At 42.9% G+C, this 19802-nt stretch overlaps 1 protein-coding gene across 3 annotated transcripts in view; it reads right to left on the bottom strand.

Annotated features, from left to right (window-relative positions):
• The window catches only part of LOC138958097 (ras-related protein Rab-37-like), a 299221-nt gene that overhangs the window by 234606 nt on the left and 44813 nt on the right, over positions 1-19802 (bottom strand). Inside the window, exons 5-8 of one of the 3 annotated variants that reach the window (XM_070329161.1) lie at positions 15657-15709; positions 13280-13402; positions 5449-5525; positions 2994-4950 (exon numbers count right to left, since the gene is read on the bottom strand). In XM_070329161.1, the coding sequence (XP_070185262.1) occupies positions 4848-4950; positions 5449-5525; positions 13280-13402; positions 15657-15709 (356 nt within the window). In that variant the 3' untranslated portion in view covers positions 2994-4847. Of the gene's footprint in view, positions 1-2993; positions 4951-5448; positions 5526-13279; positions 13403-15656; positions 15710-19802 lie in introns of those variants that run through there. The other 2 variants (XM_070329160.1, XM_070329162.1) reach the window with 2 other exon arrangements.

Here is a 19802-nt window from a genome sequence, read left to right as displayed (position 1 = left end):
AAATAACTACCGATATAAAATTATTAAACACAAGTTCAACATACAGTAATTGTTGTACTTATTGTGAGAACGAAATTGATTATACTGATTTTTTTTTTTTTGGTGCCCCAAAAGTATGTTCACTTGGAAATGCGTTGAGGATATAAAGTGATTTGTAAATATAATATGATTATTAAAAATTACCGTAAAGGAAGTTTTTTGGGCGTGTTTAAAATACATTTAGAAATAGTATTGTTAACGATATAGGTACATTTAAAGTTGAAAAATTAATATAAAAAGCAGAAAAAAAGAAAAGAAATAAAGATCAACGAAGAGGGATACTCCCCGCAACAAAAAAAAAAAAAAAAAAAAAAAAAAAAAAGGTTGAAGCAAGCAGCTGAGATAAAAAAAAAATAAAAAAAAATTCAATATAATCATTTACTCTTCTCCTAACATTCAAGCCAACAAAGTCATTTGTCATAGGCAGTCATTCGATTCCAAGACAATCATCACAGGTTTGAACCGACCCTTTCGTTTAACCATTCAAAAAACAACAGCTATAACGCTGTTAGTACTACAGCGCGCTCAACGTTCGCCTTTTTGAACTCTCGATGAGATTTGTTTCTTCTGGTGGCAAGCTTACCGTTAACAAACGCATGCGTACTAGTTACGATTCCCCCAATTTTCGCGACCTTGACCGAATACTCTCGAAGTCACCACTCCGGCGTTCATGCATAGTGAACAGTTGGAAAGTTAAACTTCGGGAGTTCCCACTTCCGAAAGAGGCCTCTACTTCCAGTGTTGTTGACTTCCTCCTCATGCATACGGGCCCTGCTAACATCAGATGTATTATCTACATACCAAATCACTAAATTGACATCAGGTAACACAAGATGTATTCCCTACATAACAACGAAATGAGAATCTGCTGACATCAGATGTATTATCTACGTATAACCAACAAGGTAATGGACATCTGCTGCCATCAGATGTATTATCTACGTATAACCAACAAGGTAATGGACATCTTCAGACATCAGATGTATTATCTACATATAACAAACAAGGTAATGGACATCTGCTGACATTCGTGTATATCACATGGAGGTACAGTGACTATACTTGTCATGATGTGTTAATCATGATGAGACAGCGGGTTATAAGTACAACACTTCCAGTCTGTCAATTAGTATGTTAAACTTGTATTATTTACAACTCTCTCTCTCTCTCTCTCTCTCTCTCTCTCTCTCTCAAACACACAAACACACACACACATACAAACACACACACACACACACACACAGGCAGCCAAATAAAAACAGTCAGCGCGGCATTTGCCTATTTACAGTTTCTGCCTCATTCGTGCTACACGATTCTGTAGACTGACCTTAGTGTTTTACAGTTATTGTTGTCTCTTATATGTGTCGTACACATTCTTAGACTTCCTTTAAATTTTTTAATTGTTCCGTTCGTGCTACACTGATTTCCCCTATCTATTTACAGTTATTATCTCGTCGGTATAACATATCTCCTGAATGCGTTTAGTTACTGACACTTGAGAGCAGCTGTAACACGTTAAACACTCGAGCATCAAACACAGCGATGATAGCTTACAGCCAGGCATGGGAATTGAAAATTGTAAAAAAGGCGGAAAATGTATAACTGAAGACGCGAAGCGTCAAGTTGACGGCGCGAAGCGCCTAGCCTTACTAGGGGGGTCCGGGGGCATGCCCCCCCGGAAATTTTTTTCTCCAAAGAACCCAGATGGTGCAATCTGGTGTCATCTGTGCTCCAAGTTTGCCATTAAATTCTGTTTTTAGAATCAGATTTTTTAGTACAAAAATGTACCAATTTTTGCTTTTTTGAAGAAAAAAAATATATACATGTATTATATGGTTTACATTTGTAAAAAAAATTGATCTGTTGAGACAAACAGGAAAATGTAACTTGTAACACAATCTGTGCAATCTGGCTTACTTTCAAACATAAAAGTTCAATAACTGAGGCGGGTGGTAGCAGTGCGTGAACAATTTACAAAGTCCGGAAAGTTTTCGCGGGCTTTTGCGCAAAGGCCAAAGTAACCGGTGCTTTTTTTGTGTGCCTCCCCCCTTTATTTTTTCGGCGGACACTTTTGCATTTTCGACGGAACAAAAAAAAAAATTCGGCGGAAATCCGACGTTCGGCGGACAATTCCCATGCCTGACAGCGCACTTGAGAGCATCTGTGCTACACTTGTCAACATGAGTCAAGGTGTTCAGTCACTGACGGTGTGCTACACGTGTTTGACACAGCTTTAGATCCCTTGATTCTTTCCAGCGTGATCACATGATCAAGACAACAACAACAACAACAACAACAACAACAACAACAACAACAACAACAACAACAACAACAACAACAACAAAGACTTTTGCTACAAATCCACACGATTATTAAAACAAAATTACAAAATTACGTGACCCATTTCCTTTCATGACTTTAACAATAGGATACATAAAAAGAAAACTAAAAAAACGTGTACTAGGCCGGTGAATCCTCTCGCGGCGTTAATTTCAGACATACAGCCATAACATCAGCCCGTATTCTCAAACCACGTGACAATGTCAACACTATATTACGCACAAGCACGGAGACAACACGCCTCCTGATGAACCATCTCCTTGAGGACCCTTTTGCTTGAATCGTGACACGACTTGCCCGACACAGACTTGCAGGACAAACCCTACCACATTGACGACAGGAGAAGATACATGATTGTAGTGTTAGAAGGGGAGAAGGGGAGAGAGAGAGAGAACGCGGTAGTTTGCAACAAGTGGCAAGAACAAATGCGACTCTATGCAAAAGAGAGCACAAGGCATTATGTTTGGTGAGAGAAAGAATGCAACACTACGCAAAAGAGAGAACCTGGCACTATTTTAGACATTTAAGAGAGTATGGCATTATTGTAGGAAGGAAGAGAGAACGTGGCACTATGTTATACAGGGAGAAGAGAACGTGGCTTTATGTTAGGGGGGAGGGGGGGAGGGGGGGGGGGAATAACATGGCAAACTGTTCGCGGGGAAAAGATAACATGGCATTTCGTTAGTAGGGATAACAAAACATGGCATTACATTTGGGAGGGATAACAAAACATGGCATTACGTTAGTCTAAGGAAAAACAGAAGATTGCATTATGTTAGTCTAAGGATAAACAGAAGATTGCATTATGTTAGTCTAAGGAAAAACAGAAGATTGCATTATGTTAAAGAGGACAAACTGAACGTTGCATGCTAGAGAGAGAGATAGGGCTTCCCACAGTGTGCGTACATGCGTCATATACGCACTAGAACAATAAAACGCACTAGACATTCAGAGATGGCACGGAACTTTTGTCCAAAAACGTGTTTTAAGTTCTCAACATTTCCAGGTACTTTGAACACCATAGAATCATTGAGAGAAGTAATGTTGTTATCGCCAACCTCTTTCATGCAATAAAGCGATGCTTTTCAAAATGTGTTATTAACATCTGACACCATTTTGACGCTGTTTTCTCAGTATCGTTTTTTTTTATCACAAGCACTGTCAATGGGAACTATTCATCTTCGAGACTAATGTTCTTACTTTTTCTTTTTGTTCATGACAGTAACAGAGAGACTTTCTATGATTTATTGTGGAATAATTATAGAAGTTCAGTCAAAGTACAAAAATTTGCTTTTTTCCGAAATGTACTTTGTGCCTGTGATATCTACCCAGGGAACAAAATCTGTTCATAGATTTGAAAAAAAGTTGTTCTGTTACTGGCTCCAGGGAGCCCTTGTTTAGAGTGAAATTTAAATTGCTATCTTTATTATTCTGAAAGATAAATGTGACCCAATAACTACATGTTTTACCATGAAAAGCCGCTGACCCAAAAGTCAAATATGACTTTATATGATAAAACAAACTTTTTCTGAGTTTTGTGTGTGTGCCGAGGACCTTAAAAACAAGTCGCGTGAAGCTATATAAACTAATTTAGTCAATCTGTACGTATCAAACTAAAACCAGTCATCGCCAAGACTACATTCGAATAGTCTCGACTAAACTTCCCCGAACACCGAGACGGGTCACGCTCGTCTACGCAAACCATGCGAACATTATACTCGACCTATTTTCTTTAATTCTGAGCGCGTTTTTCAAGTAAACATAACATATCTAAATATTTTTTAATTCAGGGAAAAACGAGGAATGATGTTGGACTCCCTAAAAACAGAATTCGGGGCCTTGGGACCCTCCAGAATTCCCCTAAGGGTATTGTTGGACCCCCTAAAAACAGAATTCGGGGTCTTGGGACCCTCCAGAGTTCCCCTAAGGGTATTGTTGGACCCCCTAAAAACAGAATTCGGGGTCTTGGCACCCTCCAGAGGTCTGTGACGGTCAAAGAAAGGTATGTGATGGACAAAGGGCAAAGGTCGGCTACATGTAGACAGAGCACAGGGATGTTACAAGTCCGACAAAGAAAGTCGAGTATAGCAGATGTCGGCTATATGTAGACAGAGCACAGGGATGTTACAAGTCTGACAAAGAAAGTCGAGTATAGCAGAGGTCGGCTATATGTGGACAGAGCACAGGTCGAGAATAGCAGAGGTCGGCTATATGTAGACAGAGCACAGGGATGTTACAAGTCTGACAAAGAAAGTCGAGAATAGCAGAGGTCGGCTATATGTAGACAGAGCACAGGGATGTTACAAGTCCGACAAAGAAAGTCGAGTACAGCAGAGTTCGGCTACAAATGTCGCCCACAGCAGGGACTAGCTAGATATACACAGAGCACTGCGATGTTCAGTGTCCGACAGCAGGGACAAGCTAGATGTACACAGAGCACGGCGATGTTCAGTGTCCGACAGGAGGGACTAGCTGCTGCAGCAGCCGCCTTCCTTTTTCTCCTGCTCCACGTAATCCGCCACACAGAACTTGGGTTCATTGGGCCGCCGTGTCTTCTTCATCTTCAGGTCTCTGAAACACACAACACACCATTCCCTTGGTTAAATGTCTTCATCTTCAGGTCTCTGAAACACACAACACACCATTCCCTTGGTTACATGTCTTCATATGCAGGTCTCTGAAACACACAACACACCATTCTCTTGGTTAGCCTACATGTCTTCATCTTCAGGTCTCTGAAACACACAACACACCATTCCCTTGGTTACATGTCTTGATCTTTAGGTCTCTGAAACACACAACACACCATTCCCTTGGTTACATGTCTTGATCTTTAGGTCTCTGAAACACACAACACACCATTCCCTTGGTTACATGTCTTCATCTGTAGGTTTCTGAAACACACAACACACCATTCCCTTGGTTACATGTCTTCATCTTTAGGTCTCTGAAACATACAACACAACAATGCCTTTGTTAAATGTCTTCATCTTCAGGTCTCTCAAACATACAACACAACAATGCCTTTGTTAAATGTCTTTATCCACGTCCTACAACAGATGCTCGTACCTTGCAACGGCCATAAAAGCGAGATCCACGTTGACACCGGTCTTTGCACTTGTCTCCATAAACGCCACACCATACTCCTGAAATGACAGCATGCCACGTCAATGATGACGGACTTTGAGTGCTGTATGATGTCAGTGATGACGGACTTTGAGTGCTGTATGATGTAAAAGATGACTGACTGTAAGTGCTGTATGATGTCAATGACTGACTTTGACTGCTGTATGATGTCAATGACTGACTTTGACTGCTGTATGATGTCAATGACTGACTTTGAGTGCTGTATGATGTCAATGGCTGACTTTGAGTGCTGTATGATGTCAATGACTGACTTTGACTGCTGTATGATGTCAATGACTGACTTTGAGTGCTGTATGATGTCAACGATGACTGACTTTGAGTGCTGTATGATGTCAATGACTGACTTTGAGTGCTGTATGATGTCAACGATGACTGACTTTGAGTGCTGTATGATGTCAATGACTGACTTTGAGTGCTGTATGATGTCAATGATGACGGACTTTGAGTGCTGTATGTCAATGACTGACTGACTTTGAGTGCTGTATGATGTCAATGATGACTGACTTTGAGTGCTGTATGATGTCAATGATGACTGACTTTGAGTGATGTATGATGTCAATGATGACGGACTTTGAGTGCTGTATGATGTCAATGACTGACTTTTAGTGATGTATGATGTCAATGACTGACTTTGAGTGCTGTATGATGTCAATGACTGACTTTGAGTGCTGTATGATGTCAATGACTGACTTTGAGTGCTGTATGATGTCAATGATGACTGACTTTGAGTGCTGTATGATGTCAATGATGACTGACTTTGACTGCTGTATGATGTCAATGACTGACTTTTAGTGATGTATGATGTCAATGACTGACTTTGAGTGATGTATGATGTCAATGATGACTAACTTTTAGTGCTGTATGATGTCAATGATGACTGACTTTGAGTGATGTATGATGTCAATGATGACTGACTTTTAGTGCTGTATGATGTCAATGACTGACATTTAGTGGCGTATGATGTCCAGGATGACTGGCTTTTAGTGATGTATGATGTCAACGATGACTGACTTTGAGTGCTGTATGATGTCAATGATGACTGACTTTTAGTGATGTATGATGTCAATGACTGACTTTGACTGCTGCATGATGTCAATGCCTGACTTTGACTGCTGTATGATGTCAACAATGACTGACGTTGACTCCTGTATGATGTCAATGATGACTGATGTTATGTTGTGCGGCTGTTGTTCGTGGTCAGACATTGATTCAACAAAGATGGAGTTCTAGTTATGTTATGTTATATGAAGTCTTATATCGCGCGCGTATCTCCAGACTCGGACTCAAGGCGCAGGGATCTATTTATGCCGTGTGAGATGGAATTGTTTACACAATACATCACGCATTCACATCGACCAGCAGATCGCAGCCATTTCGGCGCATATCCTACTTTTCACGGCCTATTATTCCAAGTCACTTGGTATTTTGGTGGACATTTTTTATCTATGCCTATACAATTTTGCCAGGAAAGACCCTTTTGTCAATCGTGGGATCTTTAACGTGCACACCCCAATGTAGTGTACACGAAGGGACCTCGGTTTTTCGTCTCATCCGAAAGACTAGCACTTGAACCCACCACCTAGGTTAGGAAAGGGTTTGTTTGTTTGTTTGTTTATTTGTTGCTTAACGTCCAGCCGACTACGCAGAGCCATATCAGGACGAGGAAGGGGGGGATGAAGGGGGCCACTTGTCAAGCGATTCCTGTTTACAAATGCACTAACCCATTACTTGTGTCCCAGCAGGCTTTAGTAAAACTAAATTAATACCTACTGGAAGATTACCAGTTTCCAGTATGTTAAAATAGGCTTAACCTATCTACTGCTGGACTTACATCAGAACACTAACAGATTAAACTATACATGAATCGCGAGACAAGCGGCAAGAGAAGAGATTTTTGGAAAAAATACAGGTGAATGAGCAAGAAGGCAGAAAAAAGAAAAGAATTCATGAAGAAAAAGAGAGCATGACAGGAAAGAGGAACCAAAAATCTACCTAACAGCAAACTAGAAAGCTCCTGCGGTTCCAAAAACAGGAGGGGCCTTTAATTTCATAACCGCAGTGCCCCACTGCGGGAGTTAGGAAAGGGGGGAGAAAATTGCTAACGCCCTGACCCAGGGTCGAACTCGCAACCTCTCGCTTCCGAGCGCAAGTGCGTTACCACTCGGCCACTCACCTGGTGGCATGTGCTTCTTTATTCGTGATGGCGGAAGAAGGGCAGGGAAGTTACTCTGCATAATGTACATTACATCTGGGGCGGATTGTCTCCCATGGTCTGTGTATCATGCACAATGTTACATCTCCCTTTGTTTAAAGAAAATCTAATGCATCAACAATTATTGCTTTATCAACGGCTGGATTCAGGATGAGTATTAACTTTAATACTGATAATATAAAACAGTCAAGCATTTGGCACAACGTTGACTTTTCATGATATGATACAGGGATGTATAAAACGATATCACTATCAAGTTAGAATACAATAGCACTATTTTACAGGTTCTTTCACCTGAGTCTTTGTTTTCACTTCACAGGGTCTTTCACCTGAGTCTTTGGGTCACTTCCTAGTGTGAGTGCGTATGCTTGTTTGTGTTTGTGAATGTTTTCTACAGGTCCATCTTCTTTGGAGCAGTCACGATACGGCCGCTTCTAGTCATGGTTGTTGCCATGGCTGGCTTTGGAGTGTGGGAAGTCGGCTGGGTGTCTGCTACCGGTGTTGGAGTTGGCGGTTCATCAGATAAGGGAGGGGTGACCTTTGCTGCTCGCAGGAAGCGTCTGTTCCTTCTATAGCTGCCTCCGTCAGGAGTCTGTACCACAAAAGAGCGTGGTGCATTATGTTGGGCAGTGATGGTGGCGGGTTGCCAGTTGTCGCCCTTCTGGACGTGTACCTGGTCGCCTTTGTCAACAGGTGGTAGTGGGTGGGCAGACTTATTGTAGTGTCTACCTTGGGCCTCTTGTAGATGTTGTCGGCGTTGGACGACGATTTCGGGGTCGATCGTCTTGGGTGTGAGCTGGTGGCTGGTGGAGGGAAGGCATGCTCTCAGCTGGCGGCTCATAAGAAGTTGAGCGGGTGATGCCAGTGACTGTCCATCAACCGGGGTGGTGCGGTATTCAAGGATGCTGAGCAATGCGCTGTGACCATCCGTCTTGGCCTTGTCGAGGATGTTCTTGACAGTCTGTACTGTTCGTTCCGCTAGGCCGTTTGACTGTGGGTAACCTGGGCTGGAGGTGTCATGTTGAAAGTCCCAGGTGGTGGCGAAGCGTGAGAACTCTTCAGATGAACATTGTGGACTATTGTCACTCACAAGTTTTTCAGGGATGCCGTGTCGTGCAAAGTGTGTTGACAGCTTTTGTATGACAGCAGACGAGGTCGTTGAGTGCAGCTGGTCGACTTCGAAGTAACGGCTGTAGTAGTCTACTGTCACGAGGTAGTCCTTGCTGTTCCAGTTGAAAAGGTCAGTGGCAACTTTTTGCCATGGTCGGGATGGGATGCTGTGGGAGCGGAGGGGTTGTTTTGGGTTGGAGGGAAGTTTGGGGATGTAGATGGGACATGAGGATACAGTTTTCTGGATGGCAGTAACCATGCTTGGCCAGAACAGGATTTCTCTGGCGCGTTGCGTGGTTTTCTGGATGGCAGTAACCATGCTTGGCCAGAACAGGATTTCTCTGGCGCGTTGCGTGGTTTTCTCGATGGCCAAGTGTCCCTCGTGTATCTTCGTCAGCATCGCGGAGCGCATGGCAGAGGGGACGAAGATCTTCTTTCCTTTGAAGATGATGTCGTCAATGATTGACAGCTCATCTTTGAATGTCCAAAATTCTGTGGTGCTGGGGTGGCATAGCTTTCTGGACTCAGGCCAACCGTGATGGCTGTATGCCTTCAACTGTTGAAGTTCAGCGTCATCCTCTGTGGCTTGGCGTAGTTGCCTCATCTTGGTGTCGCTGACTGGGAGGTTTTTAAGATGGTATGTATCTGAATGTCGAGGTCGACGGCGTCGTCCTGTGGTTCAGCTGGTAGGAATTTCCGTGAGAGGGTGTCAGCGACCGGTATGTTCTTGCCCGGAGTGTGAACGATGTTCAGCCTATAATTTTGCAGTTGGAGTAGCATTCGCTGGAGTCTGGGCGGTGCCGCAGCCAGAGGTTTCTTTGTGATGGACTCCAGTGGCTTGTGGTCCGAGAAAACGGTGATTTCCCGGCATTAGAGGTATTGGTGGAACCTGTGGCAGCCGAAGAGAATGTCATACAGCTCCTTCTCGATCTGTGCGTAATTCTGCTCAGTCAGTGTCAAGGACTTGGAGGCTAAGGCTACAGGCTTGTCATCTTGGAAAATTGCTGCTCCAAGGCCGAACTTGCTGGCGTCGACTTCAAGCTTGACTTCTTTCTTTGGATCAAAGGGGGCCCGGTAGCTCAGTTGGTAGAGCACTGGACTTGTGATCGGAAGGTCGCAGGTTCGAATTCGGGCCGGGACGGACACGGGTCAACTTTATGTGCAGACCCAGAGACGGAAGCCATGTCCCACCCCCGTGTCATCACAATGGCACGTAAAAGACCTTGGTCATTCTGCCATAAGTGCAGGTGGTTGAATACACCTAAACACGCAGACACCTGGGTAGCGCGACTCCGCGGTTGCTGCTAGCTTTCCACTGGGAGGAAGCGACCCGAATTTCCCAGCGATGGGACAATAAAGTAATGAAAATGAAAATGAAATGAAAATGAAATGAAAATGCAAGGAGTGGCTGGCTGGTGATGGTGTCCTTCATCTTCTGCAGAGCTGTCTGCTGTTGTTTATCCCAGATGAACTCAGCGTCTTCTTTGAGAAGATCTCGCATGGGTTTGGTTATTTCTGACATCTGGGGTGCGAACTTTGCAAGGTACGTGATCATTCCCAGCATTGTATGCAGTTCTTTCTTGTCTGCAGGTGGTGGCATGTTTTGGATCGCCAGGACCTTGTTTGGATCAGGTTTCAGGCCTTCAGCCGTGATCAGGTAACCGAAATACTCGACTTGTTGAGTTCCGACGTTCAGTTTGTCAGGGTTCAGTTTGAGTTTTTTCTGGGTGGCTCTCTCCAGTGTTGCTTTCAGGTTGGAGTCGTGCTCCTCCAGGGTCTTCCCGTAGACGATGATATCGTCGACCAGTGGTGTGACGCCTGAAATACCCTCAAACGTTTCATCCATCTTCCGTTGGAAGACATCTTGAGCGCATATTATTCCGAAGGGTAGCCGTTGGAATCGGTATATCCCGAAAGGTGTGTTGAAAGTCGTCAGGTAAGACGAATCTTCGCTGAGCCTCAGCTGCCAGTAGCCGGATCGTGCATCAAGCTTGCTGAAGTACTTAGCTCCTGACATTTTGGACAGTACATCTTCCAGAGTCGGCATTGGGTAGTGTTGCCTTTTTATTGCTTTGTTCAGTTCTTTCGGATCGATGCATACATGGAGTTTTCCGTTGGGTTTTTCAACCACGACAAGGGAGTTGACCCAATCTGTTGGCTCTGTGACCTTCTCGATGACTCCAGATTCCTCCATCTTGTCCAGTTCTTTTTTTAGTTTGTCCTTGACGGCGTGTAGTACACGGCGCGGAGGGTGGCCGACTGGGATGGCATCTGGTTGCAGGTGTATGGTGATGTCACCTTCCAAGGAGCCTAGTCCGGTGAAGAGGTGTTTATACTCTGTGAGTACTGACTCTTTAGTCGTGTGGTTCTTGTCGACTGACAGGATCAGGTCGATTAGCTTAACTTTCAGCGATGCTTGTAGTCCAATGATGGGTTGGGATTGTGTGTCGACGACACAGAAGAATCCATCATATGCGTTGCTTTTGTATTTTGCCTTGAGCTTGACGCAGCCGATGCTTTTTAGCTGTTGCCCTGTGTAGCTTGTCAGGCGATGTTGGCATTTTCGCAGTGGAGGAGGGTTTTTCATCTTGTTGAATATCCTCTTTGGGATGACATTGGCTTGTGCACCCGTGTCGATCTTGAAAGAGATCTTGTCACCCGTGTCAAGGTGGATGTCTGCAAAGGCAGTGTCAGGTTGACTGCATTCGTTGTCGATGGCGTCGATGTGGAGCGATGGTTCATCCTCTTCGTCATCGATGGTGTGTACGTTTTTTGCCTTTCGTTTTTGTTTTTCGAGACAAACTTTCGCCCAATGGTCCATTTTGTGACAAAAGAGACATTCCTGTCCGAAGGGAGGACATTCCTACTTTTTGTGTTTGCGGCCGCAATTTCTGCAATCGATGGTATCATATTGCCCTCTGGAGTCGCGGCTCGCCGGTTTCTTGTACTGACGTCCTTTTGTACGTGTTTGTTTGTGCACCACGTCAACACTGTTTTCTGTGGTGGCCATCGACTTTAGTCTTCTTTGCGTCGCTTCGTACGTTGTTGCAATGTCAATGGCTTTGTCCATCGTGAGTGTGTCGCCTTCTGTGAGAAGTTTCTCCCTGACCTCGGAAGATCGGATGCCTCCGACAATTTTGTCACGGACCATTTCATTCGAATCGGTGTATTCACAATCTTTCACCAGATTGCGGAGATCCGTGACGAAAGTTTCGAAAGTTTCGTCTGCCTGCTGTCTTTTCTCCTGGAAGATGTAGCGTCCGAAAAGTGTGTTTTTTCGGTGCTGCATGGTCTTGGAATTTGCCCACCAGGATATCGATGTTCTTCTTCTTAGTGTCGGCTAGCCCCCAAGAGTTAAAAATGTCACGTCCTGTGTCCTACCCAGATGAGGAGGTAGGCACACTGCTCTTCCTCTCCAATGCGTTTGAGAGGTCCTTTAAACATCAACTGAGCATGGTCTTTGAATTTTTTCCACTCCTCGTTGAGGTTTCTTGCTTGCCAGTTGATGGTCGGATTCTGCTGCGGTGCTGCCATTTTGCATACCACTGAACCACGTTCTGCCTATTGTAAAAAATCAAAATTCCCACTCAAGAACGAGCGTGCAACATGTACCAGTCCTTACGACACTGTCAGAGTAATGCAAGGGGTCTGCCACAGTTGTCTACTATGCTCTATGAGCTGTGAACATTGTATGGGAAAGGCTAAATGCAATGTCTAGGAGCGCGGGTAGCCTGTAGAGTATCGGTGTTCGCGAAACGTAACTGAGCAAAGTAGATCGGCTGCATAAAACGAGCGCTGGATGCTTACTTGGCAATCAGTGGGTGGCGCTGGTTTGCTGGTAGCTTCTCCATGCTTCAGGTTAATTCTGACACCATGTTATGTTGTGTGGCTGTTGTTCGTGGTCAGAGTTCTAGTGGCATGACTGTGCTTCTTTATTCGTGATGGCGGAAGAAGGGCAGGGAAGTTACTCTGAATAATGTACATTACATCTGGGGCGGATTGTCTCCCATGGTCTGTGTATCATGTACAATGTTACAACTGACTTTTAGTGATGTATGTCAATGACTGACTTTGACTGCTGCATGATGTCAATGATGACGGACTTTGAGTGCTGTATGATGTCAATGACTGACTTTGAGTGATGTATGATGTCAATGATGACTGACTGACTGATGCATGATGTCAATGATGACTGAATTTGAGTGATGTATGATGTCAATGACTGTCTTTGAGTGATGTGTGATGTCAATGACTGTCTTTGAGTGATGTGTGATGTCAATGATGACTGACTTTTAGTGCTGTATGATGTCAATGATGACGGACTTTGAGTGATGTATGATGTCAATGCTGACTGATTTTTAGGGCTGTAAGATGTCATTGATGACTAACTTTTGATGATGTGTAAGTTTGAGTTATGTATGATATCATTACCCGAGCTAACCGCTCTCCGTCCTCTTTTCTGATGACGCGTTCTGCTGCTGAATCACACTTGTTGCCCAGCAACATGATCACTACGTCTTCCTGGGCGTATTCGTTGATTTCAGCAAGCCAGGCCTGCACACACACACACACACACACACACACACACACACACACACACACACGCACACGCGCGCACGGATGAGAACACGGCTAACGTTTTGCAAATGAAATGTCAAGGAAGTAGAGGTTACATGCCGAGTCTCAGTGAGTATTAAAAATAATGGTCGAAGTGAGCGGATCATGAAAAATCCTTTTTTCAGTTATTCAAAGAAAAGAGGAGTTTTTGTGCGAAAGTTTGATCGAATCCTATTCACTCAACCAGACAACCTGCGCAGGCGATCGATTAATGCGCGGTTGTATAGTTCCCTGCAAATCATTTCATTCTGTTAACACTTCTTGTCAGTTTCCCTATTTTGGACTAAAATCAAGTACACCGATATGTTGTTATTTTGCTGTGGCGGTAAAGGCAGATATTGTGTGTTCTGTTCATGTTTTGGTATCGCTTTGGATAATGTTCTTTGGTCGAATGGGACTAGCAGACGAACTTTTGCACCCGTGTTCCAACGTTAGAAACTGTATGAAGTTCAGTTTTCTGGTGCAAAATAGTGTATGAAACCGCTCTATGTTCTTTAAATTGATGAGATGTGTGCATTTGGTTGCGTTTGGTCTGTTTATATAATGAAATGAAAACTGACCGTCGGATTACAGTTTTTTGTCGAAGAAACTGAGTGAAAAGAAATTTGAAAGGGGAACTACTCTTGTCGCTAGACAAAGTATGAGAGTTACTTGCCTTGGGAATTTGCTTGTGTTGAACGGCAGATCTAGATTCAGAAAACAACCGAACTCATGGATTTTATATGGAGATTCATGTGTTCAAGCCTGTAGTTGTTAATTTAAATGCGGTATGTTTGTATTGTTTGCTCGAGATGTATATTGTGTAGAGCGTTCGGAACTTTTCAATCGCAAAAGTAGATCCCACAAAGTCTAACTCCTAAACCTGTGTGCTATCGAGCATTCAGGCCTGTTGTTGGGTAAGTGATTTTGGTTGCTGGGTAAGTTACCGAAAAATAACTAGCCCTGCAAGTTTACAGAGAGAAAGAAGTAGAGGGGGGAATAACGCTGAATAAACACGTTTTTAATGTATACTATTGGGGATAGAGCTCAGTACCCAAGCAGAGATATTGTTGTATATTATTATTGTTTCAATAACGATATTGTAAGTAACGACAATAGATTAGAACGTTTGAAAAGGCACATTTTTCTGCCAGCGTTTGGATCAATTGTGGACAGGTCGATTTAGATCTACTTTTGTGTGTGTGTGGGCTTTGCACATTTCAGGGGTATTGACGGTTTCATCGCCGACCATGCATTTTACGATTTGATTACCCTCTGTACCGTTTCATCGAGTAGCAACTAACAGTATGAGTTACAGTTGCGCAAAATGTATCCGTTAGCATACAGTTTGCATGTATTAATTATTGGTATAAAAAACAACATGTACCGAAATGTTCTGTGCTCCCAAAAAAAATGAACGACCCCCAAGCAACTGAGTGGCGTCCCCTGATGTCAAACGACTCAAAGTGACACGTTCGTTCCCTAATTCGCAAAAACATAAAGTTGGCATGTTATTTCTCGCAATGTACCTGCATTCATCTGGGAGGTTGGTGCTATGATTACATGGTAAGAATGTTTTGAAGCCTTCGCGTGTTCTGTTTACATCATATTTGTCTTGAAATATGCAAAAACCGTTCATTTCAGTACTGAGCCGTGATGGTGTCGTCTGCTACATATACAGTAGGACATTCTATTTAATCAGTCGTCTTCCAAATGCTGCTTTGTCCAGCTCGATATCTGTCAGATGAAAAACCTTCTGCCTTTAGCCGCGGGAAATTTTAGGGTCAAGCATCATTGTTTGGTAATGTGGAGACGATAAGCTACATGCCTCTAACACAGCGGATGAGAAGAATCTTTGCAAATCGAAAGAAGAGGCTTAGAGTCACTGTGGCCAAGGGCGGAAGAATACGCTCTCTATAAAAGTTTTAAGCGCATTGCCATTAGCCAATCAAATGTTTCACATCAGTCATGTGACACCAGTACTTTCTTTCTTTCTTTATTTGGTGTTTAACGTCGTTTTCAACCATTCAAGGTTATAATTTATATCGCGACGGCCAGTACTTACTGACAATTAGTATTATAAAAGGTTGCATCACTTGTGGGCTTCATTCAATGTCCTTAGAGGTTAGATATTATATGAAACATTGCACACTCATTCAATGTCCTCAGAGGTTAGATATTATATGAAACATTGAACAATAACTGGACTTACCCTGATGTTGTCAAAACTGGCTTTGTTTGTGACGTCATACAATAGAAGAAGTGCTGTAAACAAAACAAGTAAAGTAGACATTCAGTTTTTATGTGCCGAGACAATTTGTTTGACAAAAGCTAACATTACTCTAAAATTTAAACACAATTATTCATCCGTGACTTAATAATGTTGCTCTAACTTTCATTGACGTCAACCCTGTTACACTCACCCTAACTTCCATTGACGTCCACCCTGTAACAGACACTAACCCTAACTTTCGTTGACGTCAACCCTGTAACAGACACTAACTCTAACTTTCATTGACGCCAACCCTGTTACACTCACCCTATCTTTCGTTGACGTCAACCCTGTAACATACACTAACTCTAACTTTCATTGACGTCAACCCTGTAACATACACTAACTCTAACTTTCATTGACGCCAACCCTGTTACATTCACCCTAACTTCCATTGACGTCCACCCTGTAACAGACACTAACTCTAACTTTCATTGACGTCAACCCTGTAACAGACACTAACCCTAACTTTCATTGACATCAACCCTGTTACACTAACCCTAACTTTCATTAACATCAACATTGTAACAGACACTCACCCTAACTGTCATTGACGTCCACCCTGTTACATTAGCCCTAACTTTCATTGACGTCAACCCTGTAACAGACACTCACCCTAACTTTCATTGACGTCAACCCTGTAACATACACTAACCCTAACTTTCATTGACGTCAACCCTGTAACAGACACTCACCATAACTTTCATTGACGTCAACCCTGTAACAGACACTCACCCTAACTTTCATTGACGTCCACCCTGTAACAGACACTCACCCTAACTTTCATTGACGTCCACCCTGTAACAGACACTCACCCTAACTTTCATTGACGTCCACCCTGTAACACTCACCCTAACTTTCATTGACGTCAACCCTGTAACACTAACTCTAACTTTCATTGACGTCCACCCTGTAACAGACACCCTAACTTTCATTAACATCAACATTGTAACAGACACTCACCCTAACTGTCATTGACGTCCACCCTGTAACAGACACTCACCCTAACTTTCATTGACGTCCACCCTGTTACACTCACCCTAACTTTCATTGACGTCAACCCTGTTACACTAACTCTAACTTTCATTGACGTCAACCCTGTAACAGACTCACCCTAACATTTATTGACGCCCACCCTGTAACAGACACTAACCCTAACTTTCATTGACGTCCACCCTGTTACACTAACCCTAACTTTCATTGACGCCCACCCTGTAACAGACACTAACCCTAACTTTCATTGACGTCCACCCTGTAACAGACACTAACCCTAACTTTCATTGACGTCCACCCTGTAACAGACACTCACCCTAACTTTCATTGACGTCCACCCTGTAACACTCACCCTAACTTTCATTGACGTCCACCCTGTAACAGACACTAACCCTAACTTTCATTGACGTCAACCCTGTAACAGACACTCACCCTAACTTTCATTGACGTCCACCCTGTAACACTCACCCTAACTTTCATTGACGTCCACCCTGTAACACTCACCCTAACTTTCATTGACGTCAACCCTGTAACATACACTCACCATAACTTTTATTGACGTCAACCCTGTTACACTCACCCTAACTTTCATTGACGTCAACCCTGTAACAGACACTCACCCTAACTTTCATTGACGTCAACCCTGTAACATACACTCACCATAACTTTCATTGACGTCAACCCTGTAACATACACTAACCCTAACTTTCATTGACGTCAACCCTGTAACAGACACTCACCCTAACTTTCATTGACGTCAACCCTGTAACAGACACTCACCCTAACTTTCATTGACGTCCACCCTGTAACAGACACTCACCCTAACTTTCATAGACGTCCACCCTGTAACACTCACCCTAACTTTCATTGACGTCCACCCTGTAACACTCACCCTAACTTTCATTTGTTTGTTTGTTTGTTTGTTTGTTTGCTTAACGCCCAGCCGACCACGAAGGGCCATATCAGGGCGGTGCTGCTTTGACATTTAACGTGCGCCACACACAAGACAGAAGTCGCCTAACTTTCATTGACGTCAACCCTGTAACAGACACTCACCCTAACTTTCATTGACGTCAACCCTGTAACAGACACTCACCCTAACTTTCATTGACGTCAACCCTGTAACACTCACCCTAACTTTCATTGACGTCAACCCTGTAACACTCACCCTAACTTTCATTGACGTCAACCCTGTAACAGACACTCACCCTAACTTTCATTGACGTCAACCCTGTAACAGACACTAATCCTAACTTTCATTGACGTCAACATTGTTACACTAACCCTAACTTTCATTGACGTCAATCCTGGCATGTGATGTGATTGTTACAGAAATGAACGTAACGTCCATTCATATATATCATTGATGTGGACTTGATGTTGGTTGACACAGACAAAACATATCATAGACAGGAAGTTTAACGTAACGTTCATTCATATATATCATTGATGTGGACTTGATGTTGGTTGACACAGAATATCATAGACAGGAAGTTTAACGTAACGTCCATTCATATATCATTGATGTGGACTTCATGTTGGTTGACACAGACACAACATATCATAGACAGGAAGTTTTGATCAGAGAAAGAAAGGGGCTAAACATTATTATTATCAAGCTCTCATTTGATTGAGTTTTATTTCTCACATAAATTTTCCCCTTAATTCGTACTCAGATAGATACAATTTATTTTAAGCAAAGACCCAAACTTTCACAGATATAATCTTAGACGTACACTGCTGTAGACATATACTACCCTTTGGACACTACTTGTAACGTTAGTCAATATAGATACAAACCTTTTGACACAGAGACGTTAACTTGCATATAGGGGAAAGGCTTCTAATATGGACCGGCTCCTAACATGGACCACCTCCGGTTCTGACAAACTAACGGCGCTAGAGCGCTCAAAACAATTTCATTCGCTTTATTCACCCTCTCTGGATAAGTTGCACATGTCAAAACAGTTGCAGAAACACAAACCTCAAAACCGTTAGGCTTTTTCGCTTTTTTTAACTTTTGGCAGCATTCACTCTAAATTTGCCGCCTAAAACAGACTCGTTTCTGTCCACAGCCAAAGCTTTTATCACACAAAAATGGCTATATATGACAGCTAAGACCGTATTTGTTACATTTTAGCAGTGTGTACCCCTGGTTTCTACTGCAAACAAAATATAATAGCAAATCCTCAAAGTATGTGTGAGTCCCCTAATATGGACCACCTTCAACAAATCGAAGAAAATAAAAGCTAAAGGCAATTTTGATTAATTCATTAAGAAGCTTGCTGAAAATAACCTATAACTAGCCCTCGAGATTTCAAAAAAATATAACAAATAGTCTTTTTTTTGTGGAAGTTGATAATTTCACTTATTTTCACTCTGTTTTTGATAAGCTTCTTTAGTTTCCTGGTGTGCCTCAAATAATGCTCTCATCAACCCGAAACAGCTAAATCTAAAGCATATTTGAATTAGTCTGACTTGCACACTAAGTTGTATCATGTTATTTTGAAGTATAAGGGGCTTTTTACAGTGATTCGTGAAGGCCGCTTCACTGGTCCATACTGGGCGCCCAGGCTCCTAATATGGACAATGTGATTTTTTCTGTATTTAATTTTTGCTGAATGTCTATCAAAGCTATTTCACTCTAATTAGGCCTAACGGTTAAACTAAGAGAGAAGGACTACCAACCACAAAATGAAACTTCTTCGCAAGAAAACAAGCTAGTTATCAGCAATAAACAAAATGTGGTCCATATTCGGGGCCCTTCCCCTACATGGATCTAACTATCATCATTCAAGGCCGACTCTGCCCTGTGAAAACAGTCCGCCCCTCTGTCTCAGGTCTAGTCAAGCTTTAACATGGGATAGACTATCCCTGCACTTAGTCATATACACAAAATCAACACCCTGACTGCTTGCTGTGATGAGTTGGACTTTTTGTATGAATCACTTTCCGAAAATGACACCAGTGCCTTTTACAAAATTGATTCATTCAACATATACCACTGTGCGCAGATAACACCCAGGCTGTTCGTGTTGTGTGATCAAGTGGAGGATGGTCTTATCCCGTGTAGAAGCCTGACCAGATCAAGTG

The sequence above is a fragment of the Littorina saxatilis genome, linkage group LG2, assembly GCF_037325665.1.
Source record: "Littorina saxatilis isolate snail1 linkage group LG2, US_GU_Lsax_2.0, whole genome shotgun sequence".
Taxonomy (NCBI): Eukaryota; Metazoa; Mollusca; class Gastropoda; order Littorinimorpha; family Littorinidae; genus Littorina; species Littorina saxatilis.
Note: the sequence above shows the minus strand (reverse complement) of the source record. Positions and strands in the feature narration are given on the sequence as shown.